The sequence below is a fragment of the Nyctereutes procyonoides genome, unplaced genomic scaffold (genome assembly GCF_905146905.1).
Source record: "Nyctereutes procyonoides isolate TBG_1078 unplaced genomic scaffold, NYPRO_anot_genome, whole genome shotgun sequence".
NCBI classification, from domain to species: Eukaryota; Metazoa; Chordata; class Mammalia; order Carnivora; family Canidae; genus Nyctereutes; species Nyctereutes procyonoides.
In genome coordinates this window covers 292,286-318,439 of record NW_026575131.1, presented here as the reverse complement: position 1 = coordinate 318,439, position 26,154 = coordinate 292,286, and the positions used below count along the sequence as shown (strand labels likewise).

Genomic DNA, 26,154 nt, shown 5'->3' with positions numbered 1-26,154 from the left:
AGTAGCAACCCCTACCATGCCGGCCCCTAGAGGTGTGAGGAACTGAAGGCAAGATGCTCCATGTGAAGGCAAGATGCTCCATCACTTGGCTCTGAACAGTGTGCCCAGGAGGTCTCTTGCTCCCCTGGCTGCTTTGGGGCAATTTGGCTCCAGAAGTATTATAATAAAAACCAACAATAATCATAGTTGACATTTACAGTATTCACCCTGAGTCAGGCACTCCTCAAGCATTTTAATAATACAACAAATTACATTAAAATTTGCATATATTTGCTTATTGAGCATCACAACAACCCTCTGAGATGGTCTGTGACCCCCCCCTCCACTATTAGTGTGGAGGTGCTGTGCACAGATCCAGGCACTTGTCCCTGGAAGAGCCCCTGACAGGCCTGCACCCTCCCAGGGCCAGTACCCCACAGATGTGGCACAGCTAGAGGCCTGTGGGGGGTGAGGCACAGTCCACCCTTAATGAGGAAGATTACCTGGTCCAGATAGGAACAGCTGCTTGTAGGTCAAGGGGAGGGGACGGCCTCTGGCAGTGAGGCGGTAATCAGAATCTTGCACAGCCCACTGCCTGGCACCGAGGTGCTTCCAGGCAGTCCTGGGACTCCACACTCTTTGAGTGAAGAAGGTATGAACATTCAGGAAGGGGCCAGGCCTGGCCACACGGCTGGAGCCTGCCAGGAGAAGGCGCTAGAAGGTACATGAGGTTCTCCCAGCTGTCCACTGGAACTGTGGGGGAAGCTGGCTAGGTTGGCAGTACCCGCATGATGGGCTTCCCCTGGAGGGTCTTCCTGCCATGACTGCTTCTTCCTGCTTGCTACCTTGGCTGCTGGGAGAGGAAGGCAGGAACCCTACTTCCCAATCCCTCCAGACCCAGTCTTTTTTCCTGCCTCCACAGGTGACCCCACTCACAGCCTTGAAGTTTGCAGAGTTGACCTTGAAGGCTGGCATTCCCAAGGGGGTGGTCAACATCCTCCCGGGATCTGGTAAGGGATGTGGACATGGGAATCTGGGGGTGCCAGGGCTCTAGGCACCCGGAGATGCACTTGGTCAGAACAGGGTTGCTGCATGATGCACGTTGGGTCTCTCTCATGGTAGGGGAGACCCACACCTGGAAGGGTTCTAGCTTTCAAATGCTTCCCTGAATGTTTTCCATTTTTTTGTATGTGTATATGTGCTCTAAAATAAATTATGTAACTTGGGAATTATCTGCCCTTGGAAGTTTGAGAGAATTTATCTGTAGAACATTCTAGGCTTAGAGCATCTGGGGAGATATTATTACATGAATTGCTTTTGTACTTTCTTCTGTGGTTAGTAGTCTAGTTTATCAGAAAACTTCTTGCACACATTTAAAATGTATTGACATAGAGTTGTATTAATAATTTCTTAAAATTAATTCCTTTTTTTGATTCTCCCTTTGATTGTTAGAATATCAAACTATATTTTTTTCTTTTTTTATAAATTTATTTTTTATTGGTGTTCAATTTGCCAACATACAGAATAACACCCAGTGCTCATCCCGTCAAGTGCCCACCTCAGTGGCCGTCACCCATTCACCCCCACCCCCGCCCTCCTCCCCTTCCACTACCCCTAGTTCGTTTCCCAGAGTTAGGAGTCTTTCATGTTCTGTCTCCCTTTCTGATATTTCCCACTCATTTTTTCACCTTTCCCCTTTATTCCCTTTCACTATTTTTTATATTCCCCAAATGAATAAAACTTTATATTTTAGATTGCGTAATCTCTAACCATCCTCAAATTCTTTCCTTTGCCAGTTTAAATCTACTGTTGAGCCACTCTACTGAATTTTTTATTTCAGTTACTATATTTTTTAGTTCCGGAATTCCACCTAATTCTTAAAGAAAAAATTTTTATTGATATTATCCACTTGGTGAGACATTGCCATCATAGCTTCCTTTATGCATGGTTTCCTTTAGTACTTTGAACATATTCATAATGGCTGCTTTGAAGTCTTTGTCTGTTAAGTATAATATCTGAGCCCTCTCAGCTTATGGTGCCTGTTTCTTTCTTCCTTGTTTTTCCTCCTGATGGGCTACAATTTTCTATTTCTTTGCATGCATCATAGCCTTCTTTGTTAAAAGCTAGATAATTTAGGTATATATGGTACCAACTCTGGATCCTGATCCTCTTCTTCCCTTTCTAAAGCTTGTTTTCATTATTTGCTTGTTCGTGTCTTTAGTGGCTTGGCTAGGCTATTTGACTTAGGTCTGTTTTCCCTGTGGTGTGTAGCCACTGCTGCCACTCCTCAGGGAGCACAGCCTTGAGCACAAGATGACAGGAGTTTTAGCAGGACTCTGACTCTTCTTCCCTGGTCTCCCTGTTAAGCTGCTTGCCTCCTTTGGTATCACGCTCAACAGTTCAGCTCCGTTAACTACAGTTGGCTTGCTCTCCTGTTTTCAGCAATGCCGGAGGGCATAAATTCCTTGACAATCTAATTCAATTAACTTTGGGACCCTTTGCAGGGGTACTTTTAGAGGCCATCCTTTGAGATTTGTTCTTACCCAAGGGGCTCTCTCCCAGTTCTCTCCGCTAAACTAATTGACCTGCGGCTGACCTCATTGCTGTCATAGAGCTGTGCCTTCTCTTAATTGCTCACCCCCAAAATCTCTAATGTTTTTGAGAATGCCCTTAGAATTGAATTTCCCCACACAGCTTCAAATAAAGTCAGTACCTTTGGGAAGCTCTCTGTTCTTATAGAAAGCTCCTCCCTCTGCCCAATATTTCTGAACCACTGCATCAGGTGATGGGCCCTGTGAGGAAGCTAGGGCTAGGTGGATAAGGGCCCAACACCATCAACCTGCCACACCCCAGTTAGTCTTCACTTTATGAGTAGGGACTGTGTGGAAGCCATACTCAACCAGAAAGTTAGCCTCTAAAACTCAGAATTGGAGGAGATGCAAATGGTGATGGACTGCCCCTCCTGGTAAGATGTCATATCCCTGGCCTGGGCACTGGAGTAGAGGAACCCTACCTTCCTGACCACACTCACCTAGGGTGGAGTTTCCATCAGTTGGAGGGAGAGGGGAGATGCAGAGGGAGAGAATTGTTCATGGCTCAGGTACCACACAGACTCTCATTGTTCTTACTGAGATTTAGCAGATTTACTTGCATAAATGTTTCTTCACTTGCTATATGGAAATTTAGGAAAATTTCCAGAAACTTAATTTTTCCTTTTTTTTAGTAATTTTTGCCAGTTAGGGGCACCTGGGTGGCTCAATCAGTTGAGCATCTGCCATCGGCTCAGGTCATGATCTCAGGGTCCTGGGATCAAGTGCTGCATCAGGCTCCCTGCTCAATGGGGAATCGGCTTCTCCCTCTCCCTCTGCAGCTCCCCTGTTCATGCTCTCTCTCTCTCTCTCAAATAAATCTATAAAACATTTTAAATAAAAAAATAAATTTCACCAGTTATATTTCCTTGGGAATCATCAACAGGGCTCCTCATGCTAGGCTTCCGAAGTGACTTCAACCTCATAGCTTTTGAATTTATTGTATTCATATTTTCATTATTCTTAAATAACATGCAACTGTTGTTTTAATATCTTCTCTGACCCAGTAAGTAAAAAGACTTTTTAAAAAATTTCCAAGTGTTTTTTTTTCTAAAATTCTGTTCTTATATTTCTAGTTTTAATATGTCATGATCACAGAATATGGCCTGTGTATTTTTTTGCTAGTGCTGCCATAGTAAAGTACCACAAACTAGATAGCTTACGCAACAGAACCTTACTGATTAAGGAGACTAGAAATAAAGGTGAAGGTGTTGGCAAGGCTGTGGTCCCTCTAGCTTTTGGGAAGATCCTTCCTTGCCTCTTCCTAGCTTTAGAGACATCACTCCCATCTCTGCCTTGACCTTGACATAGCACTTTCCTTCTGTGTGTGTCTGTATTCAAATTTTCCACTTTAAAAGGACACCATTGACCTAATAAATCCATTACTGGATTAAGGCCAACCCTAATGATGTCATTTTAACTGATTATATCTGCAACGACCTATTCCCAAATAAAGTCACATTCTGAGGTACTGGGGTTGGGATAGCAGCATATAAATTGGGGGAAGACACAATCTAACCCACAATAACTTATAAACATTCTGCTTTCTAAAATGGAGAATTTATGGAGCACCTGCCCAACTCAGTCAGTGGGAGCATGCAACGCTTGATCTCAGAGTTGTGAATTCTAGCCCTATGCTGGGTGTAGAGATTACTTAAAAACAAAATCTTTAAAATGGAGAATTTATTTGTGATCTGATATATGACACCTTCTTGTAAGTATTTCTTCAGTAGCCTAAAATAGTGATTTTATTATTATTATTACTATTATTATTAAATACACTTTATTTTTCAGAGCATTAAGGTTCACAGAAAACTGAGTTGAAAGTGTAGAGAGTTCTCATATACTCCATATCCCCTTATGTGCACAGCAGCTTCCCTCACTATGAACATCCTACACCAGAGTGGTTTTACATTTGTTGCAATTGACAAACTTACAATGGCACAACATTATCATCCAAAGTTCATAGACTTCATTAGGATTCACTCTTGGTGTTGTACATAATATGACAAATGTATAATGACATACCTCCACCATTGTGATATGTAGAATAGTGTCACAGCCCTAACTCCTCTGAGCTCCACCTTTTCATCTCTCCCTCCCTCCTTCCCTCCCTCCAATCCTTGGCAACCACGAATCTTTTACTATCTCCATAGTTTTGCCTTTTCCACAATGTCATATAGTGGGGCTCATACAGTATATAGTCTTTTCAGATTGGTTTCTTATATTTAGTAACATGCATTTAAGCTTCACGTCTTTTCATGGCTTGATAGCTCATTTCTTTTTATTTTATTTATTTTTTTATTTATTTATTTTATTTATTTAATAATAAATTTATTTTTTATTGGTCTTCAATTTGCCAACATACAGAATAACACCCAGTGCCCATCCCGTCAAGTGCCCCCCTCAGTGCCCATCACCCACTCACACCCACCCCTTGCCCTACTCCCCTTACACCACCCACAGTCCATTTTGCAGTTAGGAGTCTTTATGTTCTGTCTCCCTTTTTGATATTTCCTACCCATTTCTTCTCCTTTCCCTTCTATTCCCTTTCACTATTATTTATATTCCCCAAATGAATGAAAACATATAATGTTTGTCCTTCTCCGATTGTCTCATATCACTCACCATAATACCCTCCAGTTCCATCCACGTTGAAGCAAATGGTGGGTATTTGTCGTCTCTAATGGCTGAGGAATATTCCATTGGATACATAGACCACATCTTCTTTTTTTTTTTTAATTTTTATTTATTTTATGATAGTCACACACACAGAGAGAGAGAGAGAGGCGGAGACATAGGCAGAGGGAGAAGCAGGCTCCATGCTTCAAGGAGCCACCCAGGAGCCACCCAGGGATCCCCACATCTACTTTATCCATTCATCTTTCAATGGACACCGAGGCTCCTTCCACAGTTTGGCTATTATGGACATTGCTGCTAGAAACATCGGGGTGGGGATCCCTGGGTGGCGCAGCGGTTTGGCGCCTGGCCTTTGGCCCAGGGCGCGATCCCGGGATCGAATCCCACGTCGGGCTCCAGGTGCATGGAGCCTGCTTCTCCCTCTGCCTGTGTCTCTGCCTCTCTCTTTCTCTCTCTCTGTGACTATCATAAATAAATAAAAATTAAAAGAAACAAAACAAAACAAAACATCGAGGTGCAGGTGTCCCGGATTTTCATTGCATATGAATCTTTGGGGTAAATCCCCAACAGTGCAATTGCTGGGTCGTAGGGCAGGTCTATTTTTAACTCTTTGAGGAACCTCCACACAGTTTTCCAGGTGGCTGCACCAGTTCACATTCCCACCAACAGTGCAAGAGGGTTCCCTTTTCTCCGCATCCTCTCCAACATTTGTGGTTTCCTGCCTTGTTAATGTTCCCCATTCTCACTGGTGTGAGGTGGTATCTCATTGTGGTTTTGATTTGTATTTCCCTGATGGCAAGTGATGCAGAGCATTTTCTCATGTGCGTGTTGGCCATGTCTATGTCTTCCTCTGTGAGATTTCTCTTCATGTCTTTTTCCCATTTCATGATTGGATTGTTTGTTTCTTTGGTGTTGATTTTAATAAGTTCTTTATAGATCTTGGATACTAGCCCTTTATCTGATACGTCATTTGCAAATATCTTCACCCATTCTGTAGGTTGTCTTCTAGTTCTGTTGACTGTATCCTTTGCTGTGCAAAAGCTTCTTATCTTGATGAAGTCCCAATAGTTCATTTTTGCTTTGGTTTCTTTTACCTTCGTGGATGTATCTTGCAAGAAGTTACTGTGGCCGAGTTCAAAAAGGGTGTTGTCTGTGTTCTCCTCTAGGATTTTGATGGAATCTTGTCTCACATTTAGATCTTTCATCCATTTTGAGTTTATCTTTGTGTATGGTGCAAGAGAGTGGTCTAGTTTCATTCTTCTGCATGTGGATGTCCAGTTTTCCCAGCACCATTTATTGAAGAGACTGTCTTTCTTCCAGTGGATCGTCTTTCCTCCTTTATCGAATATTAGTTGACCATAAAGTTGAGGGTCCACTTCTGGGTTCTCTATTCTGTTCCATTGATCTATGTGTCTGTTTTTGTGCCAGTACCACACTGTCTTGATGGCCACAGCTTTGTAGTACAACCTGAAATCTGGCATTGTGATGCCCCCAGCTATGGTTTTCTTTTTTAAAATTCCCCTGGCTATTCGGGGTCTTTTCTGATTCCACACAAATCTTAAAATAATTCGTTTTAACTCTCTGAAGAAAGTCCATGGTATTTTGATAGGGATTGCATTAAACGTGTAAATTGCCCTGGATAACATTGACATTTTCACAATATTAATTCTGCCAATCCATGAGCATAGAATATTTTTCCATCTCTTTGTGTCTTCCTCAATTTCTTTCAAAAGTGTTCTATAGTTTTTAGGGTATAGATCCTTTACCTCTTTGGTTAGGTTTATTCCTAGGTATCTTATGCTTTTGGGTGCAATTGTAAATGGGATTGACTCCTAAATTTCTCTTTCTTCAGTCTCATTGTTAGTGTATAGAAATGCCACTGACTTCAGGGCAATGATTTTTGTATCCTGCCACACTGCCAAATTGCTGTATGAGTTCTAGCAATCTTGGGGTGGAGGCTTTTGGGTTTTCTATGTAGAGTATCATGTCATCGGCGAAGAGGGAGAGTTTGACTTCTTCTTTGCCAATTTGAATGCCTTTAATGTCTTTTTGTTGTATGATTGCTGAGGCTAGGACTTCCAGTACTATGTTGAATAGCAGTGGTGAGAGTGGACATCCCTGTCTTGTTCCTGATCTTAGGGGAAAGGCTCCCAGTGCTTCCTCATTGAGAATGATATTTTCTGTGGGCTTTTCGTAGATGGCTTTTAGGATGTTGAGGGATGTTCCCTCTATCCCTACACTCTGAAAAGTTTTGATCAGGAATGGATGCTGTATTTTGTCAAATGCTTTCTCTGCATCTAAAGAGAGGATCATATGGTTCTTGTTTTTTCTCTTGCTGATATGATGAATCACATTGATTGTTTTATGAGTGTTGAACCAGCCTTGTGTCCCGGGGATAAATCCTACTTGGTCATGGTGAATAATTTTCTTAATGTGTTGTTGGATCCTATTGGCTAGTATCTTGTTGAGAATTTTTGCATCCATGTTCATCAGGGATATTGGTCTGTAATTCTCCTTTTTGGTGGCATCTTTGTCTGGTTTTGGAATTAAGGTGATGCTGGCCTCATAGAACGAATTTGGAAGTACTCCATCTCTTTCTATCTTTCCAAACAGCTTTAGTAGGATAGGTATGGTTTCTTCTTTAAACGTTTAATAGAATTTCCCTGGGAAACCATCTGGCCCCGGACTTTTGTGTCTTGGGAGGTTTTTGATGACTGCTTCAATCTCCTTCCTGGTTATCGGCCTGTTCCGGTTTTCTATTTCTTACTGTTCCAGTTTTGGTAATTTGTGGCTTTCCAGGAACGCGTCCATTTCTTCTAGATTGCCTATTTTATTGGCATATAGCTGTTCATAATATGTTTTTAAAATCGTTTGTATTTCCTTGGTGTTGGTGGTCATCTCTCCTTTCTCATTCATGATTTTATTAATTTGAGTCTTCTCTCTCTTCTTTTTAGTAAGACTGGCTAATGGTTTATCTATCTTATTAATTCTTTCAAAGAACCAACTCCTGGTTCTATTGATCTGTTCCACAGTTCTTCTGGTCTCGATTTCGTTGAGTTCTGCTCAAATCTTTATTAACTCTCTTCTTCTGGGGATCCCTGGGTGGTGCAGCGGTTTGGCGCCTGCCTTTGGCCCAGGGCGCGATCCTGGAGACCCACGTCGGGCTCCCGGTGCATGGAGCCTGCTTCTCCCTCTGCCTGTGTCTCTGCCTCTCTCTCTCTCTCTCTCTGTGACTATCATAAATAAATAAAAAATTTTAAAAAAAACTCTCTTCTTCTGCTGGGTGTAGGATCTATTTGCTGTTTTTTCTCTAGCTCCTTTAGGTGTAAGGATAGCTTTTGTATTTGAGTTCTTTCCAGTTTTTGGATGGCTGCTTGTATTGCGATGTATTTCCCCCTTAGGACTGCTTTTGCTGTATCACAAAGATTTTGAATGGTTGTATCATCATTCTCATTAGTTTCCATGAATCCTTTTAATTCTTCCTTAATTTCCTGGTTGACTCTTTCATCTTTTAGCAGGATGGTCCTTAACCTCGACGTGTTTGAAGTCCTTCAGAAATTATTTTTGTGAATTAGTTCTAATTTCAAGGCATTATGGTCTGAGAATAAGCAGGGGACGATCCCAATCTTTTGGTATCGGTTCAGACCTGATTTGTGACCCAGTATGTGATCTATTCTGGAGAAAGTTCCATGTGCATTTGAGAAGAATGTGTATTCAGTTGAGTTCGGATGTAAAGTTCTGTAGATATCTGTGAAATCCATCTGGTCCAGTGTATCATTTAAAGCTCTCGTTTCTTTGGAGATGTTGTGCTTAGAAGACCTATCGAGTGTAGAAAGCGCTAGACTGAAGTCACCTAGTATAAGTGTATTATTATCTAAGTATGTCTTCACTTTGATTATTAATTGATTGATATATTTGGCAGCTCCCACATTCAGGGCATATATAATGAGGATTGTTAAGTCCTCTTGTTGGATAGATCCTTTAAGTATGATATAGTGTCCCTCTTCATCTCTCACTACAGTCTTCGGGGTAAATTTTAGTTTATCTGATATGAGAATGGCTACCCCTGCTTTCTTTTGAGGACCATTTGAATGGTAAATGGTTCTCCAACCTTTTATTTTCAGGTTGTAGGTGTCCTTCTGTCTAAAATGAATCTCTTGTAGACAGCAAATAGATGGGTCCTGCTTTTTTATCCAGTCTGAAACCCTGTGCCTTTTGATGGGGTCATTAAGCCCGTTCACGTTCAGAGTTACTATTGAAAGATATGAGTTTAGGGTCATCATGATATCTATTCAGTCCTTGTTTTTGTGGATTGTTCCACTGGACTTCTTCTTAAAGGGGAATTTTAAGAGTCCTTAAAATTTCTTGCAGAGCTGGTTTGGAGGTCACATATTCATTCTTTCAGTTCCTGCCTTCTTGGAAGCTCTTTATCTGTCCTTCCATTCTGAATGAGAGCCTTGCTGGATAAAGTATTCTTGGTTGCATGTTTTTCTCATTTAGGACCCTGAATATATTCTGCTAGCCCTTTCTGGCCTGCCAGGTCTCTGTGGAGAGGTCTGCTATTACCCTAATACTCCTCCCCATAAAAGTCAGGGATTTTTTTTTTAAATTTATATCCTCCAGATCTTTAGAAATCTAAAATTTTCAAATCATATTTCTTTTTTCCTAAATTAAACTTGTTTTTTTAAGGAAAATTGAAAAATACAGAAAAATATAAAAAAGAAAACATCTACAACACCCATATCATGGTAGGATATATTGTATCATGGCAGCTTTCTCATGTAGTCATGGTAAATATGGTATTTATTTATTTATTTATTCATTTATTTATTAATTAAATGATAAATTTATCTTTTATTGGTGTTCAATTTGCCAACAACAGAATAACACCCAGTGCTCATCCCGTCAAGTGCCCCCCTCAGTGCCCGTCACCCATCATCCCCACCCCCTGCCCTCCTCCCCTTCCACCACCCCTAGTTCGTTTCCCAGTGTTCTGAGTCTTTTTGTTATGTCTCCCTTTCCGATATTTCCTACCCATTTCTTCTCCCTTCCCTTCTATTCCCTTCACTATTATTTATTTTCCCCAAATGATTGATAACATATAATGTTTGTCCTTCTCCGATTGAAATACCTACCATTTGCTAAAATGTTGATGGAACTGGAGGGTATTATGCTGAGTGAAATAACTCAGGGATTTCTTGTCTCTTTGCTGCTTTAAGGATCTTCTATTTATCTTTGGAATTTGCAAGCTTCACTATTAAATGTCGAGGTGTTGAACGGTTTTTATTGATTTTAGGGGGGAATCTCTCTATTTCCTGGATCTGAATGCCTGTTTCCCTTCCCATGTTAGGAAAGTTTTCATCTATGATTTGTTCAAATACATATTCTGGCCCTCTGTCCCTTTCGGCGCCCTCGGGAACCCCAATTAAACATAGGTTTTTCTTCCTCAGGCTGTCGTTTATTTCCCTTAATCTATCTTCATGGTCTTTTAATTCTTTTTCTCTTTTTTCCTCAGTTTCCCTCTCTGCCATCAACTTGTCTTCTATGTCACTCACTCGTTCTTCCACCCCGTTAACTCTCGTCGTTAGGACCTCTAGTTTGGATTGCATCTCATTCAATTGATTTTTAATTTCTGCCTCATTAGATCTAAATTCTGCAGTCATGAAGTCTCTTGAGTCCTTTATGCTTTTTTCTAGAGCCACCAATAGCTTTATAATAGTGCTTCTGAATTGGCTTTCTGACATTGAATTGTAATCCAAACTTTGTACCTCTGTGGGAGAGAGGACTGTTTCTGATTCTTTTGAGGTGAGGTTTTTCTTCTAGTCATTTTGCTCAGTGCAGAGTGGCCGAAAATAAGTTGTATTGGGAAAAGGAGAAAAAGAGAGGAGAGAAAGAAGGAAAGAAAAGAGAAAAAGAAAAAAGAAAAAAGCAAGAAAAAATGAAAAAAAAAGAAAAAGAGAAAGAAAAGGAAAGAAAGGAAAAAAAAGGGTGGGGGAAGCAAACAGAAATCAAAACAAAAACAAAAACAAAAACAAAACACCAGGGAGTGTCTTCTGATTCTGTATACTTTAAGTCCCTTGACTTTCCCTGGAACTAGTCCCTCTAGCTGGTCTTCTGGGGGAAGGGCCTGTTGTGCTGATTTTCAGGTGTTAGCACTTGGGGGAGCTGCTCTGCCCCCTGCCTGGTGCAGGGCTCAGTGAGTAATGTTTATCCTGTTTATCCGGTGAGGCCACTGTGAGGCTCAGTGGGGGTTGTTTACTTCGTGAGGCCCCAGGAGGAACAACCACAGTGGCGGCGGCCAGCTCTGTAGCCCTGGAGTCAGCTCCCGCAGTAACTACGGGGCTCTCCGTCTGCAGGACCTGGAGGCTCCGGGGCGGGGCCGCTGATCTGCAGCTCATTTCTTTTTAATGCTGAATACTATTCCATAGTCTGGATGTACCACAGGTTATTTATCTGTCCACCTACTGAAGGACATCTCAGTTGCTTCCACGTTTTTGCAACTATGAATAAAGCCGCTACAAATATCTATGTGCAGTGTGTCATGTAGACATAAGTTTTCAACTCATTTGGTGAATACCAAGGAGTGTGGTTGATTACGATATGGCTATTTTTACTTTTGTAAGAAGTGGCCAAACTGTCTTCCAAATCAGTCGCATCATTTTGCATTCTTACCAGCCATGAATGAGGATTTCTGTTGTTCTAAACCTCTTCAACATTTGGCATTGTCAACATTTTGAATTTTGGACATTTTGATAAGTATGTAGTGACTGTTTTAATTTGCAATCTCTAGTGATATATGTTAAGCATCTTTACATATACTCATTTTTCATCTGTATATCTTCTATGATGAAGTGTGTGTACAGATCCTTCGCCCATTTTAAAAATTGGGTTGTTGATTTTCTTATTATTGAACTCTGTATATTTTGGATAACAAGCCTTTATCAGATATATCTTCTGCAAATATTTACCTTCCCAGTTATCTTCTTTTTGACAAGGATGGTGGAATGGAATTAGTATCAAAGTCACTTGTAGAGCTGGAGCCTCTGGGGGGCTCAGCCCATTAAGCATCTGACTCTTGGTTTTGGCTCAGGTCATGATTTCATGTGTTGTGGGATTGAGCTCAGGATTGTGCTCCATGCTCAGTGGGAAGTCTGCTTGAAGATTCTCTCCCTGTGCCCCTCTTCCTACTCATGTTCTCGTTTCTCTCTCTCTCTCTCAAATAAATAAATAAAACTTAAAAATAAATCACTTATAGAGCTTTAACTATATATAGAGAATGTAAATGTTGCACTCCAAACCTATTGAACCAGAATCTTCACAAGTGCACCTGGGCATATGCAGTTTTATGAACTTAGAGGCAGGGGAGCAATGGAAATGGAGGGACAGTTCTCCTCCTCCAGGATTGGGCAGTTGATGAAGTGGGGAAGGGAAGTGTCAAGACTGACTCCCAGGTTCTTGGCTTCAACAACTTGATGCAAGGAGAGGTTGTTTACTGAAATGGAGAACTTGCAGGAGGAACACTTCTGGGGAAAGATTAAGAGTTCGGTTTCAAATATATTGAATTTGAGAGGCTGTTAGACATCCAAGTGGAGGTGCCAAGCAGTCAGAGGAATCACAAGTGGATCCAGATCCTAGACAGATTTAGAGGATGATGTATCTGGAGGTGGCATTTGAAGAGGTGAGCCGAGGTGAAATCAGCTGAGGAGACAGCATGTGTTGAAGAAAGAAGATGGTTTTGTCTTAACCACCCCTTTAAAGACCCTCTCTCTAAATACAGTCAGATCTGAGGTGCTGGGGGTAAGGATTTCAAAATAATTAAGTCTGAGGGAACACAGTTCTGCCTGTGGCAGGCAATGAGACCCATCGAGCCCTGGGCACTGAGGGCGCTAAGCAATTGGGGGCACATCCCACAGCTCTGGCTTCAAGATGTAAGTGTGAAGGGTGGTGGAGCTTGTACCTCCTGCTCAGCACCCAGCAGCCACCCTGACCCCCTTGCCCACTCTCATCCGCAGGCTTGCTGGTTGGCCAGAGACTCTCAGACCATCCTGATGTGCGGAAAATTGGGTTTACGGGTTCTACAGAGGTGGGGAAACACATTATGAAGAGGTAGGTGGTTGGGTACCTCTGGTCACAGTGTTGGGTTGTGGGCAGTGCCATATGTGAGCCTGTTGCAGGTTCTGACCTTGTGTCTGGGTTCTGACAAGCCCTTGATGAGGCTGCTATGGCTGCTCTGTGGAGCACACTCAGACCAGCGGGTGCAGAAGCCTCAGTGCGATTTGGAGCCATGAGTACATGTGGCTGCCTGGGATAGAGCTGCTATGAACTGAGATGTGCTCCAAGTGTAAAAGGCCCACCAGATTTTAAAAACTTACTGCACAGAGTAGTAATAACTTCTATTGATTGCAAGTGGCAATAATATTTTTTATTAACTGGGTTAAATAAAATATATTAGAATTAATTTCATTGGTTTCTTTTTAGTTTTCTTTTAAAACTAAAAGAAATTTAATTTATTTTTCTAGTGGCACCAAAAAATTGCCATTACGCATGTGGCTGGTATTTGAGGCTTTTGTTCTATTCTATTGGACTGACCTGTTCTAGAACATCCTCTCATCTCTTATTCCTTGGACTTGCCTCAGCCAGCTAGGGTTTTATTCCTGGGTCTGTCATTAATTTATGATATGACTGTGACCAAGCCCTGACCCTTCCAGACCTCAGTTTCCCCATCAGTTCAGCGAGGGTAGTTTGCATGCTCCATGGTGCTAGTCTATGTAGCTGATGAGCTTGGAGAGGGCTGGACCACAACACAGTACCTTGTAGTCTTGGCTACTCCAAGACAACCACAGGATGCCTGAGCCCCACCCCACTGAAGCTGAACTCTGGGAGTGGGTTTCAGACAACTGTACTTGATTGAAAGGTACAAACAGAAAAAAGCTGGGGCTTCTGTTGGGTATACTGACACCTTTCTCTGAGGCCATGTGACCACCCACCTCTGTCTCTGTTGCAAGGCTCATGTGTGGACCTCCCAGGTAGTCTAGCCATGATGTGACAATTCCACAGGGAGAAAGGCTTCTCTTGTGTTAAAATAACATCTCATCTCAATGCAGAGCAGTGTTTTTTCTTCCTAGACTCTTCTGCAGCCTCTGGCCCTGCTCTCCATGGGCTCTCTGTGCCCCACAAGATGAGATTCTCACCTTTTGGCCCCACATACCCCTTCTGTGAGCCAGGGTGCAGTCTGGACCCTGTTCCTTTCCTTGAGTGATACCATGCTGGATCACAGCAGCTTTACATGACGTCATCTTCTGGGTCAGGAGCCACAGCCAATGTGGCTGTTGGAGTGTGCCTTCAGGGTCAGTAGAGGCTGTTATCATAGCCTGTCAGTGGACCAGGCGGAGCTGCTCTGATGCATTTTGAGGTGCAGGAGGACAAGCCTCAGCACTGAAGAGGGGGAGGCAGGGAGTGATGCAGGACAAATGGACGGATGAGGGAGTGGGCGGGGTAGCTGCAAAAGCTAGCTAGTCTCCCCTGTGCTGTGTAGGCGATAGCCATATGTGAGCCCATGTGTGCTAAGGTCCGAGTCAGGGCTCAGTGAATGTCAGCTCTGAGGACTCCAGGGCAGGAGGGTTTGGGTAGCATCCTGTGGCTCTGGGACTGCCATCTTCTGGGGGCTTTCCAAGACCCCTATGACTGGCACCTGAGATGGAAGCCCTCTTGCTGTGTCAGTCCTGAGTGAGGAGATCCCCCACTCCCACCCTGCGCCATGCCTGTGTTTCACCAGCCCAGTGCTTTGAGTGTCCCTCTGAGGACAGTATCAATAGGTCCACTTTGTGCACACTGAGGCAGTGTGCACAGGATCCCCAGCTTCTCTCTGCACCTGTCACTAAAAATCCAAGGTGTCGAAGCCCCTATGGCATTGCAGCTGTCCCAACTGGGGAATGGTTCTGTGTTTGGTTTATTTGTTGGATATCCAGCAAACACAGCCATATGACCTGACAAATGCCTGTCTGCCCAGTGGGACTTATGCTTTGATGAGCAGGATCAGACACAAATACAACGTGCAGCAAAGCACAGCAGGCACAGACCACAAGGGTGTGCAAATTATAGGGAGCACTTGGGGCAGGCACCCCAACAAGGGGATGGAGCAGAGACCAAAGGAAGTGATGAATGAGCTTTGAGAATATCTGAAGGAGGAGTGAGCCAGAGGGGGCTATGAGAGCAAAGGCCCTGTGGTGGGCATGGGCCTGGGTATGGGAGAGGAAGGCAGCAGAGTGGCAAGGGGAGGGAAAGGGGAGAACTGATGCGCGTGGGGCTGGGGAGAAGCTTGCCCTCTTTGGAGCTTCCCTTGGCCCCTCCACCTGGAGCCCCCATGTCTCAGTATCCCAGGGACCCAGTCTTACCAACCTCTGTCCCTTTCAGCTGCGCCCTGAGTAACGTGAAGAAGGTGTCCCTGGAGCTGGGAGGGAAGTCGCCCCTCATCATCTTTGCTGACTGTGACCTCAGCAAGGCTGTGCAGATGGTGAGGGCCTGCCTGGGGGGGTGGAGGTGGGGCACCCATCTCTGACTCTACAGTCAAACTCACACATTTGGCCTAGACTGAGGAAGGGGCCTAGGGGGCAAGGAATGACATATGCCTCCCAGAAAACAAGCATACTGAGAAGTTTCATAATGGTCAGGATTACTGAGATCAGCTTCACAGAATGGGAAATGTAAGCCATAGTTCCATCTGTCCATCTGTTCTGAAATCAGCAGACGGCTTTTCCTTTTTGCTGTGCCTACTTGCCCATCCCCACCATTGACTCATGGGGCAGCCTCAGGCTAGCTACTTCATGTTTCTGGGCCTCGTGCTTTCACCTGTACCAGGGGGGAGAATACTCCTGTTCCAGGGGTTCAACAAGCTATTAATAAGCCTGAAGGGCACAGAAGATGTGGCAGGTGCTGTGTGTCAGTGGTTCTTATGTTCATATTGTCATTGTCGTTGTTATGCCTTGGTCCCCCTCTCCACACCTCTGTCCCCCACTCCACAACTGAGCAAGCCATTTCAACCAGGTATCCATTCCATCCAGGTATGCCCCATTCCATCCAAGTCTCACTGTGCCTTGGAGGTCAGTGTGATGCCCAGCATGAACATGAAAGGGAGTGGGCCTCGGATAGGGAAACTGAGGGAGGCAAGTCCATCAGCGCAGGCTCTTGGTCCCTGTGCCAAGGCCACTACTGTAGGGCCAGGGGCCTAGGCCATGTCACTGGGCAGTTAAATCCCAGCTGCCAGGAAAGCCAAGCTCTCCCTCCTCCCCTAGACCTCCCACATAGGGCTACCAGGTCTAACATTTATTCTGGACTCCTAGGAGTTCTCTCAGGCCTGGGCTGGCACCCTGTCCTTCCCACAACATGGGGCTGCCTGCCTGCCTTTGCCTGCCAACTGCTGCCCACTCCAAGCGAATAGACTCTCCAGGCTCAGCCCCAAGAGAGTGGGCTCTGACCCCTCCTACATCACCCCAGGGAACACCTTGTATATAGTGTCTCCAGGCACACTCCACTCCACTCCACTCCCTCTCGTCCTCCACTCTCTGCAGTGTGGACACAGGTGTCCCCCAGGGGATGGGACTCATCTGTTCTCTTAAGATGATCAAAGAATGAATAGAATCTGTGTGCCCATTGCTGGCTGGGCCTGGCCCACCATCCCATCGGAGACTGGAACACACACATTCCTCCCCTTCCCTATAAGAAGGAGGTACCTGGGGCTGGTGGGATATAGGGGGCTGGCACCCTGGGAGTGGCTCTAAGCTCGCATTCTTATCCATTCTTCGAAGGGGATGAGCTCTGTCTTCTTCAACAAAGGGGAAAACTGCATTGCAGCGGGCCGGCTTTTTGTAGAGGACTCGATTCATGACCAGTTTGTGCAGAAGGTGGTAAGTTCTCCTGCAGAGTCTTCACTGGGGCAGCCACGTGTGCTGCAGGGGGCTGGGGACAGAGAGGCAGGGCTGGGCCACGTGGCTTCAGGCACTGTCCACTTGAGTGAGGAAACCATTGGGCAAAGCTGTATCCTTTTTCACTTGTTTTTTACTGTTTCAGGAAGAAATAGTAACCCTGCAGCTCAAACTGACATAACCAAAAAGGATCCTTCCTAGGTCAGCTCCCTAGCAGAGAAGCCTAAGCCAGGAATTCAGGTGTATGTGGCTCACTGTGGGCAAGCTGTCAGGTGAAGCCCAGGAGGTGGGAGTGACCAGGAGAGGACAGAGACAAGACACGGTCTCGAGTGACATCCAGCCCTAGACTGACCCACAGATAGGAGCTCTGGAGCATGAATGATCCCCCTGGGGTCAATGGGCCAAGCTTTTGTCCTCTGTCAACAGCTGTTGGCTATGAGTGTCCATGGGCTGGAGGAGGTCTTCCTTGGACCTGCGACCATCAGCAGCCACTTCTCATGGCTGCTGCAGGGTGGGTGCTCACATAATGAGCTACTCCCCAAACTTAGTAGCTCAGGATAACAGATATTTATGCAGGCACAGCCCTGCGGGTTGGCTGTGTGGGCACCAGCCCAGGTTCAACTGAGCATGCTCATGCATCTGCGGTCATGGGGGCACTTGGTGGCTGTGTTGGGATGGTTCATTGTTGTCCCTGTGGACATCCTGCAGCATGTGCTTGGACACATGCAAGGCCAATGGCAGGGCTCCTATGAGAATAGGAATGTAAATGCCTCTTGGGACCTCCAAAGTTTGTTTCTCCCACATTCTACCTGCCAAAGCAAGGCACAGCCCAGCCCAGATTCAGGAGGTGGGAAACGAAGCCTACCCCGATGGGAAATGAGTATAATGCATAACCCACTATAGTTTGGGAGTTGGGCAGCCTGGCAGGACTAGCTGAACCTGGAGCACAGATGGGGAGTCAAGATAAAGGACCCACTAGGGGACGGCTCACTGAGTGGGTGTAGTTGTGGGGAACACAGAGCTAAGCAAGCCCCAGTCCCTTCTAGGAGTCTGCAAGAGAGTCATCAACCCCCACAGGGTGATAGCAAAGGTCACAATCCCAGCAGAACTGTCAGGATAGTCTCAGTTCCCAAATACAGGAAGTGAGCTGCACAACCAGAACACTCAGCATTACTGCTCTTGGCATCCTAGGGACAGATGGGGCTGGGGGTCGTCGGTGGCCAGGTGGGAGCAAGGAAGGGGCGCAACAGCCTACTGTGCTAAGGGGTCCTTGGTGAGAGGGTGTCTTCTGCATCCAATTAGGCCTGGCTGGGAGGTGGGGTGCAGAGCCTGAATGGAGGGGTGAAGTAGCCCTGGCCTCCGAGGAGGAGGTGGCCAGTCAGGCCTGACCTTGACACAGCTATGGGGAGGGCGGCATTGGCTTTGTTTGGTTTTAAGAAACTAGGGAAGAAGCCTGAAGAGATGTGACAAAAATGAGAGGGGCGAGCCCCAGCCTGGAGCCCGGAAGGTCTGATGTCTACCTCTCACTGGTTATGCCCCCTGAGTTCTCTTCTGTAGCACAGCACCCATATTCAAAGGCTTTTCTGACTCTGCACCCAGCCCCAGAATCTGGCAGATGCCGCCTGGCACATCTTGTACGAGACCCAAATCCATGTCTCAGTGGGCAAAGCCTAGACCTACTTGTAGCGTGGCTGAGGCAATAAGGAAGGCTTCCCAGAGGAGGGGTCTTGGGACTGGCCTTGGAGGCAGGCAGAGGTCAGGGCAAGAGTGGTGGCCTCAAAGCTGGCCCTCCACTCCACTTAGATCTGTCACCGTGGCGCTCCTGCAGAACCAGAGCTGCCCTGCCCCACTCCCATCCACATTCTGGAGCTCAGACAAGCATTCTCTCAGCTTCTCAGCGCTTGAAGCTGGGTGCAGGACCACGGTAGTGACACGCTCCTTGCGGGCCCATCTCCAGCACTCCCCTGTGTCCCTGGACACCTCTGTTTTCCCAGCTTGTCTGACACTAAGCTTTCCGCATAGGGTACATTTGGGATTTCACTCTGAAAGGCAGGCTTGGAACCAGAATATGGAACATCGTTAGGGTGTGTGGACTTTCTTCAGCGGCCAGTGGCTGGTCACTAACATGCAGACATGTTAGGCGCATCAGGTTTGGAGCATTGGTGGATGCTGAGCAGGACCTAACTGGAAGGACTTTCCACAGGTAGAAGAGGTGAAGAAGATGAAAATTGGCAACCCTCTAGACCGGGACACCAACCATGGGCCACAGAACCACCAAGCCCACCTACGGAAGCTGGTGGAGTACTGCCAACATGGTGTGGAGGAGGGGGCCACCCTGGTCTGTGGTGGGCATCAGGTCCCTCGGCCAGGTCAGTCAGAGCGCTGGTGAACTGCAGGGCAGGCAGCATGGCCTCTGGCTTCCTGCCCAGCTCTATCTGGAGGCATGTGAAGGCCATGGTTAGGCTCCCAGGCCTCCGGGTTTATCCGGGACATTAGATATGGTGCCCTTGGCTGTTTGCACACCTGCCAGACCAGGTGTGGTCCCAGCAAGGTGAAGACACCAGAGCTGAAATCCAGTCACTGCTGGTTTAATGTGTATCATAGTGGACTTTGATTCGCCATAAACATCTCCGAATCCTTGAAACTCTTTCCTCCTGTGGATTCCATGGCACTGGCTTTCGTGGCTTTCTGGCTTTGGCATTACTTGTCAGTGGTCACTTTTCGCTAAACCTCCTTCTCCACCTGTACCTTGAATGGAAGTATATCCCCAAGTCTTCTCTGCGCTTGGAAAGCTTCCCATGGCAGACCATTTCCCTGGAGGATCTCACCCCTGCAGTGGTTCACACCCTCCCAAATATCTGTCTCCAGGCTCCTCCTCATCCAGAAATCCTGACCACCTAGACACACCCACCTGTAGAACCCCAGGCCCTTCAGACTGAATGGGTACTAAATCCATCGCATTATCTGAGTGTCCTGACCCAGACATACACTTGCCTCTCTGGAATCTTCCATCTGGTCAAGTCACTGGAGCCAAGGGCTTTGGCACAGACTGTTTGAGCTGCTTCCCTGTTAGACTGCCTGCCATATGGGGATAGGTGTGGTGTCTGTCTTCTATACTATTAGGTCCTTCATGCCAGCACGGAGACTCACACCAAACCTGAATTAATTTGATGGAATGAAAGAGGGAAGGAAACGATGAATTCTTGACTCTCTTTTCTTGACCATCTATTATAAATTAATTGCCTGATTCTCTCAAATTAAAAATCTTTCTTGCCTTCCCTGCTACCATACTGCTGACCCTCTGCAGCTTGTTTTACCTGGACCATCACGTCTGCTTCCTGAGGAATGTCTTGTGCCATGCTAACCCTTTGTTTATGGTAGCTGCCAGGAGTCTTATTATGTCTCCCCCAACACTGAAGCAACTTCTACAGTGACCCGTCCCCTGCAGCAGCAAGCTCCAACTCCTCACTTCACACCAGGGTCTTCCATGGTCTGTTGCTAACTGGCTTGCCCATGATCTATGCTCCAGCCACATTTTACTCTCTCTGAATACACCTCACGTTTTCCTGCTCCCTGGGCTTCTGCTGCTCCTCTGATTAGCAAACACCTCTTCATTTCCTCACTTGGTGAATTCATCAATCAGCTCAAATAACATCCAGGCACAGACCATAGGTGCTTCTGTGTCACAGAGCTCCCTGGCCACTGATGACCACTGTCTGCCTAACCCCTTCCCTGACTCAGTAGACTAGAGGTCCATAAGACCAGAGTTCAGGGTGTGATGGGAGAGAGTGAAGCAAAGGCATGGTTTGCAGAACAGTTAGAGGGTGCAGCATGCAGAAACCAGGATATTGGGCAGCTGCCATTAGTACCCACTGGCTTGAGGGCCAAGAGGAGGGAGCAGAATTCTTGGAACCCAATGAGGAGAAGAGTTGCAAGATATAAACCCAACTAGAAATCAGAGGATGAGGGATGCCGGGCATGTAGTCCCCCCTCACAGAGTCCAGAGAGGCAGAGAAGAGTACAGAAAGAACAAGAAAGGGACAGCTCCTGCCCAGCCCAGGGCCTCCAGCGCCTGGCAGCTAGCAGTCTGTAGGCTGAGAGAATACAGGCCATAACACATGAGTCAACACGTGTTCATACCTAACTTAGGTTTCAAAAATTGTGATTAACGTTAAAATATAATTTATAGGGACGTCTGGGTGGCTCAGTGGTTGAGCATCTCCTTCGGCTCAGGGTGTGATCCCTGGGTCCTGGGATCGAGTCCCCCATTGGGGTCCCTGCGGGGAGCCTGCTTCTCCCTCCTCCTGTGTCTCTGCCTCTCTCTGTGTATCTCATGAATGAATAAAAAAATCTTTAAATATATATGTAATTTGTAAATGTATGAAAAATATGGAATATTTTAAGTTGTTTTTAAAGTTAGTTTTTTGTTGTTGTTTTTCTAAAAACTAGAAAGAAAAAAATTCAAATCTGGCAATTTCCCTCAGTCAGGCTAAATTACATCTCAGTCCAGTAGGGTCTCAGGGTCCCAAGACTCTGTGTCTAGAGGAGAAATAGAGGAAGCATTTCTGCTGTCAGAGGTGGCTCCATCTACAACTAGGGTCTGTAGGGGCAGCAGTCTGGATGGGAGTAGGGGGTGGTCATGTGTTGACAGGAGAGCAGGTGGCTGGATCCTGGTGGAGAGCATTTGCCCCTGCACCTAAGGCATCAGCACCTGCACCGAGGGGCTGGGAAGCCGGGAGGCAGTCCTGGGAGGTCCTGTCCATCAGAACCTGTGTGCGAGGCTTCCCCCACTCAACCTACTGCACGGGGACTGATGGCGAGTCATGTGAGGGGCTGCACTAGGTAAAAAATCCCCACTCTATCACAGACCAACACTGAGCTGCCCATTTTCCTCAGCAGCATTTCATTGATCCACCGCAGATCACTGCGAGGATCCTGTGAACTCGTATGTCTGGGCAGGAAAGCCACTCACAGTATGTAGCATCCAGCACACAGTGTCACGAATGGCAGTGCTGGAGTGGGATGTGTGTGTGGTAGCTGGCGGGGCCCGGCCTGGCTGGGGAGAGGACCGCCCACCCGCAGACTCTCTCCGCTGTCTCTCCCCTCAGGTTTCTTCTTCGAGCCGACTGTTTTCACAGACGTGGAGGACCACATGTTCATAGCCAAGGAAGAGTCCTTTGGGCCCATCATGATCATCTCTCGGTTTGCTGACGGGTAGGGAGTCCTGCTTCTGTCTCTTGAGAACCTGACCTTTTCTGTGCCTCACTGCAGTCTTCACTTGAGCTTTGCGGAGGGGAGCTGCAGAAGGGGAACGTAGCTGGATGGAGCCGAGCTTCCTGCCAAGCCTTCCTCAACCACTGAAGTTAGGAGAGCCCCAGGGGACCAGCAGGGCTGGGTCCCACTGAGTGTCCTCTTGGACTCTGGTGCCTCACAGCATGCTGGGTTCTGCTCTTATCCACTGCTGCATAATAACCACCCCAAGCCCCAGTGACTTGGAATAACAAGTTACTTATTTCACTTGTGAGTCTTCAATTTGGTGAGGATTCCATGGAGCTGGCCACCTCTGCTCTGTGGTCTGTCAGGCTGCTGCTGCCCGGCACCCTCCAGAACCATCAGTTGGCCTCAGAGAGCTGAGAACCTCATTTATACCAGTCCTATTGGTCCAGCAAGTCATGGAGGCCAGACTGGTTTAACGGGAGAGGAATCGGCCTGGCTGTAATTGCTCTACCACGGGCTCTTTTCCCATGATCTTTCAGAGTAGCACCTTTGGGATGATTGCAGAGTGACACGTCATCTCCAATACATTATACTTCCAACCGTCAAACAATTATCAAAAATTTCGTCACATGCTGATGGCACTAGAATGAGATTCTTTTCTCCCATCTACTAAGCATACAGTGTGCTAAGTCTTCAAGTCTCTGATGTCTGTGGGTGCCCCCGGTCTAGCTCCCGGAGGAATGCCTGATGTGTGTGGTGGTGCCCAGCCTGCCCCCGTCCCTGGGCTCCCATCCCCCTGTCTGTACAGCGAGGGGCTGGCCCATGATGACAGGACCCTGCTCCGCTCTGTCATCCTCTGCTCTTCGCTTGGCTGCCCTACCCTTCCACACTTGCTGTGGGCCTGGCACCTTAGGCCAGGCCTCCCTTGGAGGCAGGTGCAGGTCTTTCTGCAAGCAGTGCCAGAGGGGCCCTGTGACCCTCCTCACGGAGTTCTTGCTGGGTTTTCCATGCAGCGATGTGGACACTGTGCTGTCTCGGGCCAACGCCACAGAGTTCGGCCTGGCCTCCGGCGTCTTCACCAGAGACCTCAACAGAGCCCTGTACGTCAGCGACAGGCTGGAGGCAGGCACCGTGTTTGTCAACACGTACAACAAGACGGACGTGGCCGCTCCCTTCGGAGGCTTCAAGCAGTCCGGCTTTGGCAAAGACCTCGGTAACCTAATCCTGGACATCTGTTAAGGCCCCTTTATGCCAGGCCCTGTCCTGGAGGCCGGGGCTCGCTTCTTACTGGGGTGGGAGGGGGTGCAGGTGAAAATGAAGACAGAAAACAAGATCCTGCTAGGGAGTTTAGGCAACGGGCAAGTCTGTGCGATCTGGCTAGGAGGACTGGGAGGGTAATTTTAGTGGGGACTAGGGTGGGCCTCTCCAAGGGGGTGGCACCTGCCCTGAGGTGTGAGTGGCTGGAGGAGGCTGTATAAAGACCTGAGGGTGTGTGTTCCTGGCAGAGGAGACAGCAGCTTTGGTCCTGGAGCTTCAGAGAGAGGCCTGAGTGCAGGGATGGGGAGGACTGATGGAGGGAGGAAGCTGGGGAAGCAGACAGGGGGCCACATAGCAGGACCCTGGGGGGGGCCGCAGTCAGAACTTCACTCACAGAAACCGGAGAAGCTGTGGAAGCCAAGTGTGGAGGCCAGTGGGGCAGTGTGAGTCCCCAGCATAGAGACGGTGTCACCCAGGTGGGTGGGTAGCCAAGCACAAGGCCCGCCTGGCCTGCCAGGGGAAGGGGTTCTGGTCTGGCACTCCTCTTTCCATGGCTCTTGCATGATTTAGCATGAGCACTGCTCTCTCAGTCCTGCCACTATGGAATCCAGCCGCTGAGGACCACCTCCAGTTGGGGATCCCAGCACTAATACCCAGGAGTGGGGGCAGGGCAGTGGGGACAGCGTCTGGAGAGCAGCTGTCTCCTAGAGCCTCCATCCTTGAACCCAGCTCAGGATCCTCAGGGAGGTTGGAGGGGAGGCTTGACCATGGAGAGGTTGCTGTTCCACTTTCTCCCCACTCCTTCTTTTACACCCTGCAGAAAACCCCAGGGATGCTTGTGAAAGGAGCCCCATCAACACCCCAAGGCCCAACACTGTGCCCACAGAGGTGGGGTTCACGCACACACGTACAGGCACACACACGCACAGGCACACCCATGCACAGGCACACACACGCGCACACACACACCATGTTGGACAGTACTGCTCCCTTCGTCCCTGCCTGCCACTCTTTCCTGCTTCCCCATCTCGGTTCTTCCACTGGAATCTACAAGGATCACTGTCATCCAGGAGGCTGTGGATGCCGAGTCCTCAGGATCTGATCTCTGTCACTTACAGCTCTGCCCCCGAGCTCTTGCAGTCTGTCCTCTCTGTAGCTACCTCGTCCTGTGTCCTGTGCACATAAACCAGGCATCCCCAGTAACCCACTGGGTTTGGCCCGGGGACCTCCGCAGGCCTGGCTGGTGAAGTATGGCTCCTGGAGCCAACCTTAGTGAGTGGGGGAGATGCCAGGCACTGCAGGCCCCAGGCACTGGTTGTGAGGCCGAGCACACCAGCTGCAGAACACAGCCAAATTCTGGGTGCTTGCAACTCTTGTTCCCCATAGTAGCATGACCTGCGATTAGCTAGGGGGTGGCCATGGGGGCAGGGGATGGGCTGGTACCTCTGGGTAGCAGGAGGGCACCAGAAAGCCCCTTGACTGCCCTCGGGCTGATGGGGCTGCCGAGCCTCACGAGGAGGCAGTCAGGGCAGGGAAGTTTCTGGAATAGTTGCCCAGAGTAGTCTGTATCCCAACACCCACAGTGGGATCCTCAGCTTCCCCACCCCACGACAGCTGCCTCACCTGCTGGGTTTGGGTTTTTCATCTGTAACTGGGGCTGAGCCTCCACTGACCCCACATGGTTGCCGCAGGGATCTGTGAGGTCAGAGGGCTGCAGCACTGGCAACAGGGTGAGGCCCGCCCGAGTTGCTGCTGTGAAGGTGACCTTCCCCGTGGCACCTGCTGTCTTGCAGGAGAGGTGGCCCTGAACGAGTACCTGCGGGTCAAGACGGTTACTTTTGAGTACTGAAGAAAGGTCTCCTGAGAGAAAGCCCCTTCCCCACGATGTGTTCTTGCCCCCCACAACCCAGCCTGCCTGCCCAGGGGAGGCCTGGGCTGCCCCCTGAGTCTCGGCCTCTCACCCCTTCCTGTGCATGTGGCACCTCCATGTGGAAGCCCTCCCACCTGCACCCCCTGTCTGATCACAGTGGCCTCTGGATGAGTGGGAAAGTGGCCCCAGGGTGAATAAAGATTCTGACCAGTGGCTGCAGGATCCCCGTGTCTCTAAGCTTCACCTGTGGGGATCCTGGGCGGCCCTGCAAGTCCTAACACTCGAGTGCATTGCTCAAGGAAGGTGCCCTGGGGAGAGGTGCAGCACTGGCAACTGGGTGTGCATCCACTGCAGCCTGAGGAAGTAGGTGCTGAGATGAAGGGAGGCACGGGAGCCTCTGATGGCACGACTCTTGGGAAGTGCAGAGCAGAGGAAGCAGGACGGACAGCGCTCCCTGCCCAGAAAGGCCCTGTCCTGCCTGCAGCTCCTCAGGCAGGCCTCACACTGTTGCCAGCGCTGCAGCCTGCCAGGAGCTGACCTCAGCTGACCCAAGGGCAGTGGGGGGGGGGGGCTGTGCTGCCCCAGACCGGGGTTTCAGAGCTCACTCTATCATGTGTTCTGTGTATCTCTGTGGATTCTTGTCCCTCCACTTTGTTCTCTCTTTCTTCTCTCATGCTGCAGG

At 47.8% G+C, this 26,154-nt stretch overlaps 1 protein-coding gene across 4 annotated transcripts in view; it reads left to right on the top strand.

Moving 5' to 3' along the window:
- The window catches only part of ALDH1L1 (aldehyde dehydrogenase 1 family member L1), a 111,243-nt gene extending 85,549 nt beyond the window's left edge, over window positions 1-25,694 (top strand). For all 4 annotated transcript variants that reach the window (XM_055344166.1, XM_055344164.1, XM_055344165.1 and 1 more), the window contains exons 16-23: window positions 902-989; window positions 13,220-13,313; window positions 15,621-15,720; window positions 17,012-17,110; window positions 19,332-19,497; window positions 22,237-22,342; window positions 23,359-23,558; window positions 25,396-25,694. In XM_055344166.1, the coding sequence (XP_055200141.1) occupies window positions 902-989; window positions 13,220-13,313; window positions 15,621-15,720; window positions 17,012-17,110; window positions 19,332-19,497; window positions 22,237-22,342; window positions 23,359-23,558; window positions 25,396-25,451 (909 nt within the window). In that variant the 3' untranslated portion in view covers window positions 25,452-25,694. The remainder of the gene's footprint in view (window positions 1-901; window positions 990-13,219; window positions 13,314-15,620; window positions 15,721-17,011; window positions 17,111-19,331; window positions 19,498-22,236; window positions 22,343-23,358; window positions 23,559-25,395) is intronic.
- Window positions 25,695-26,154: the final 460 nt, after the last annotated feature.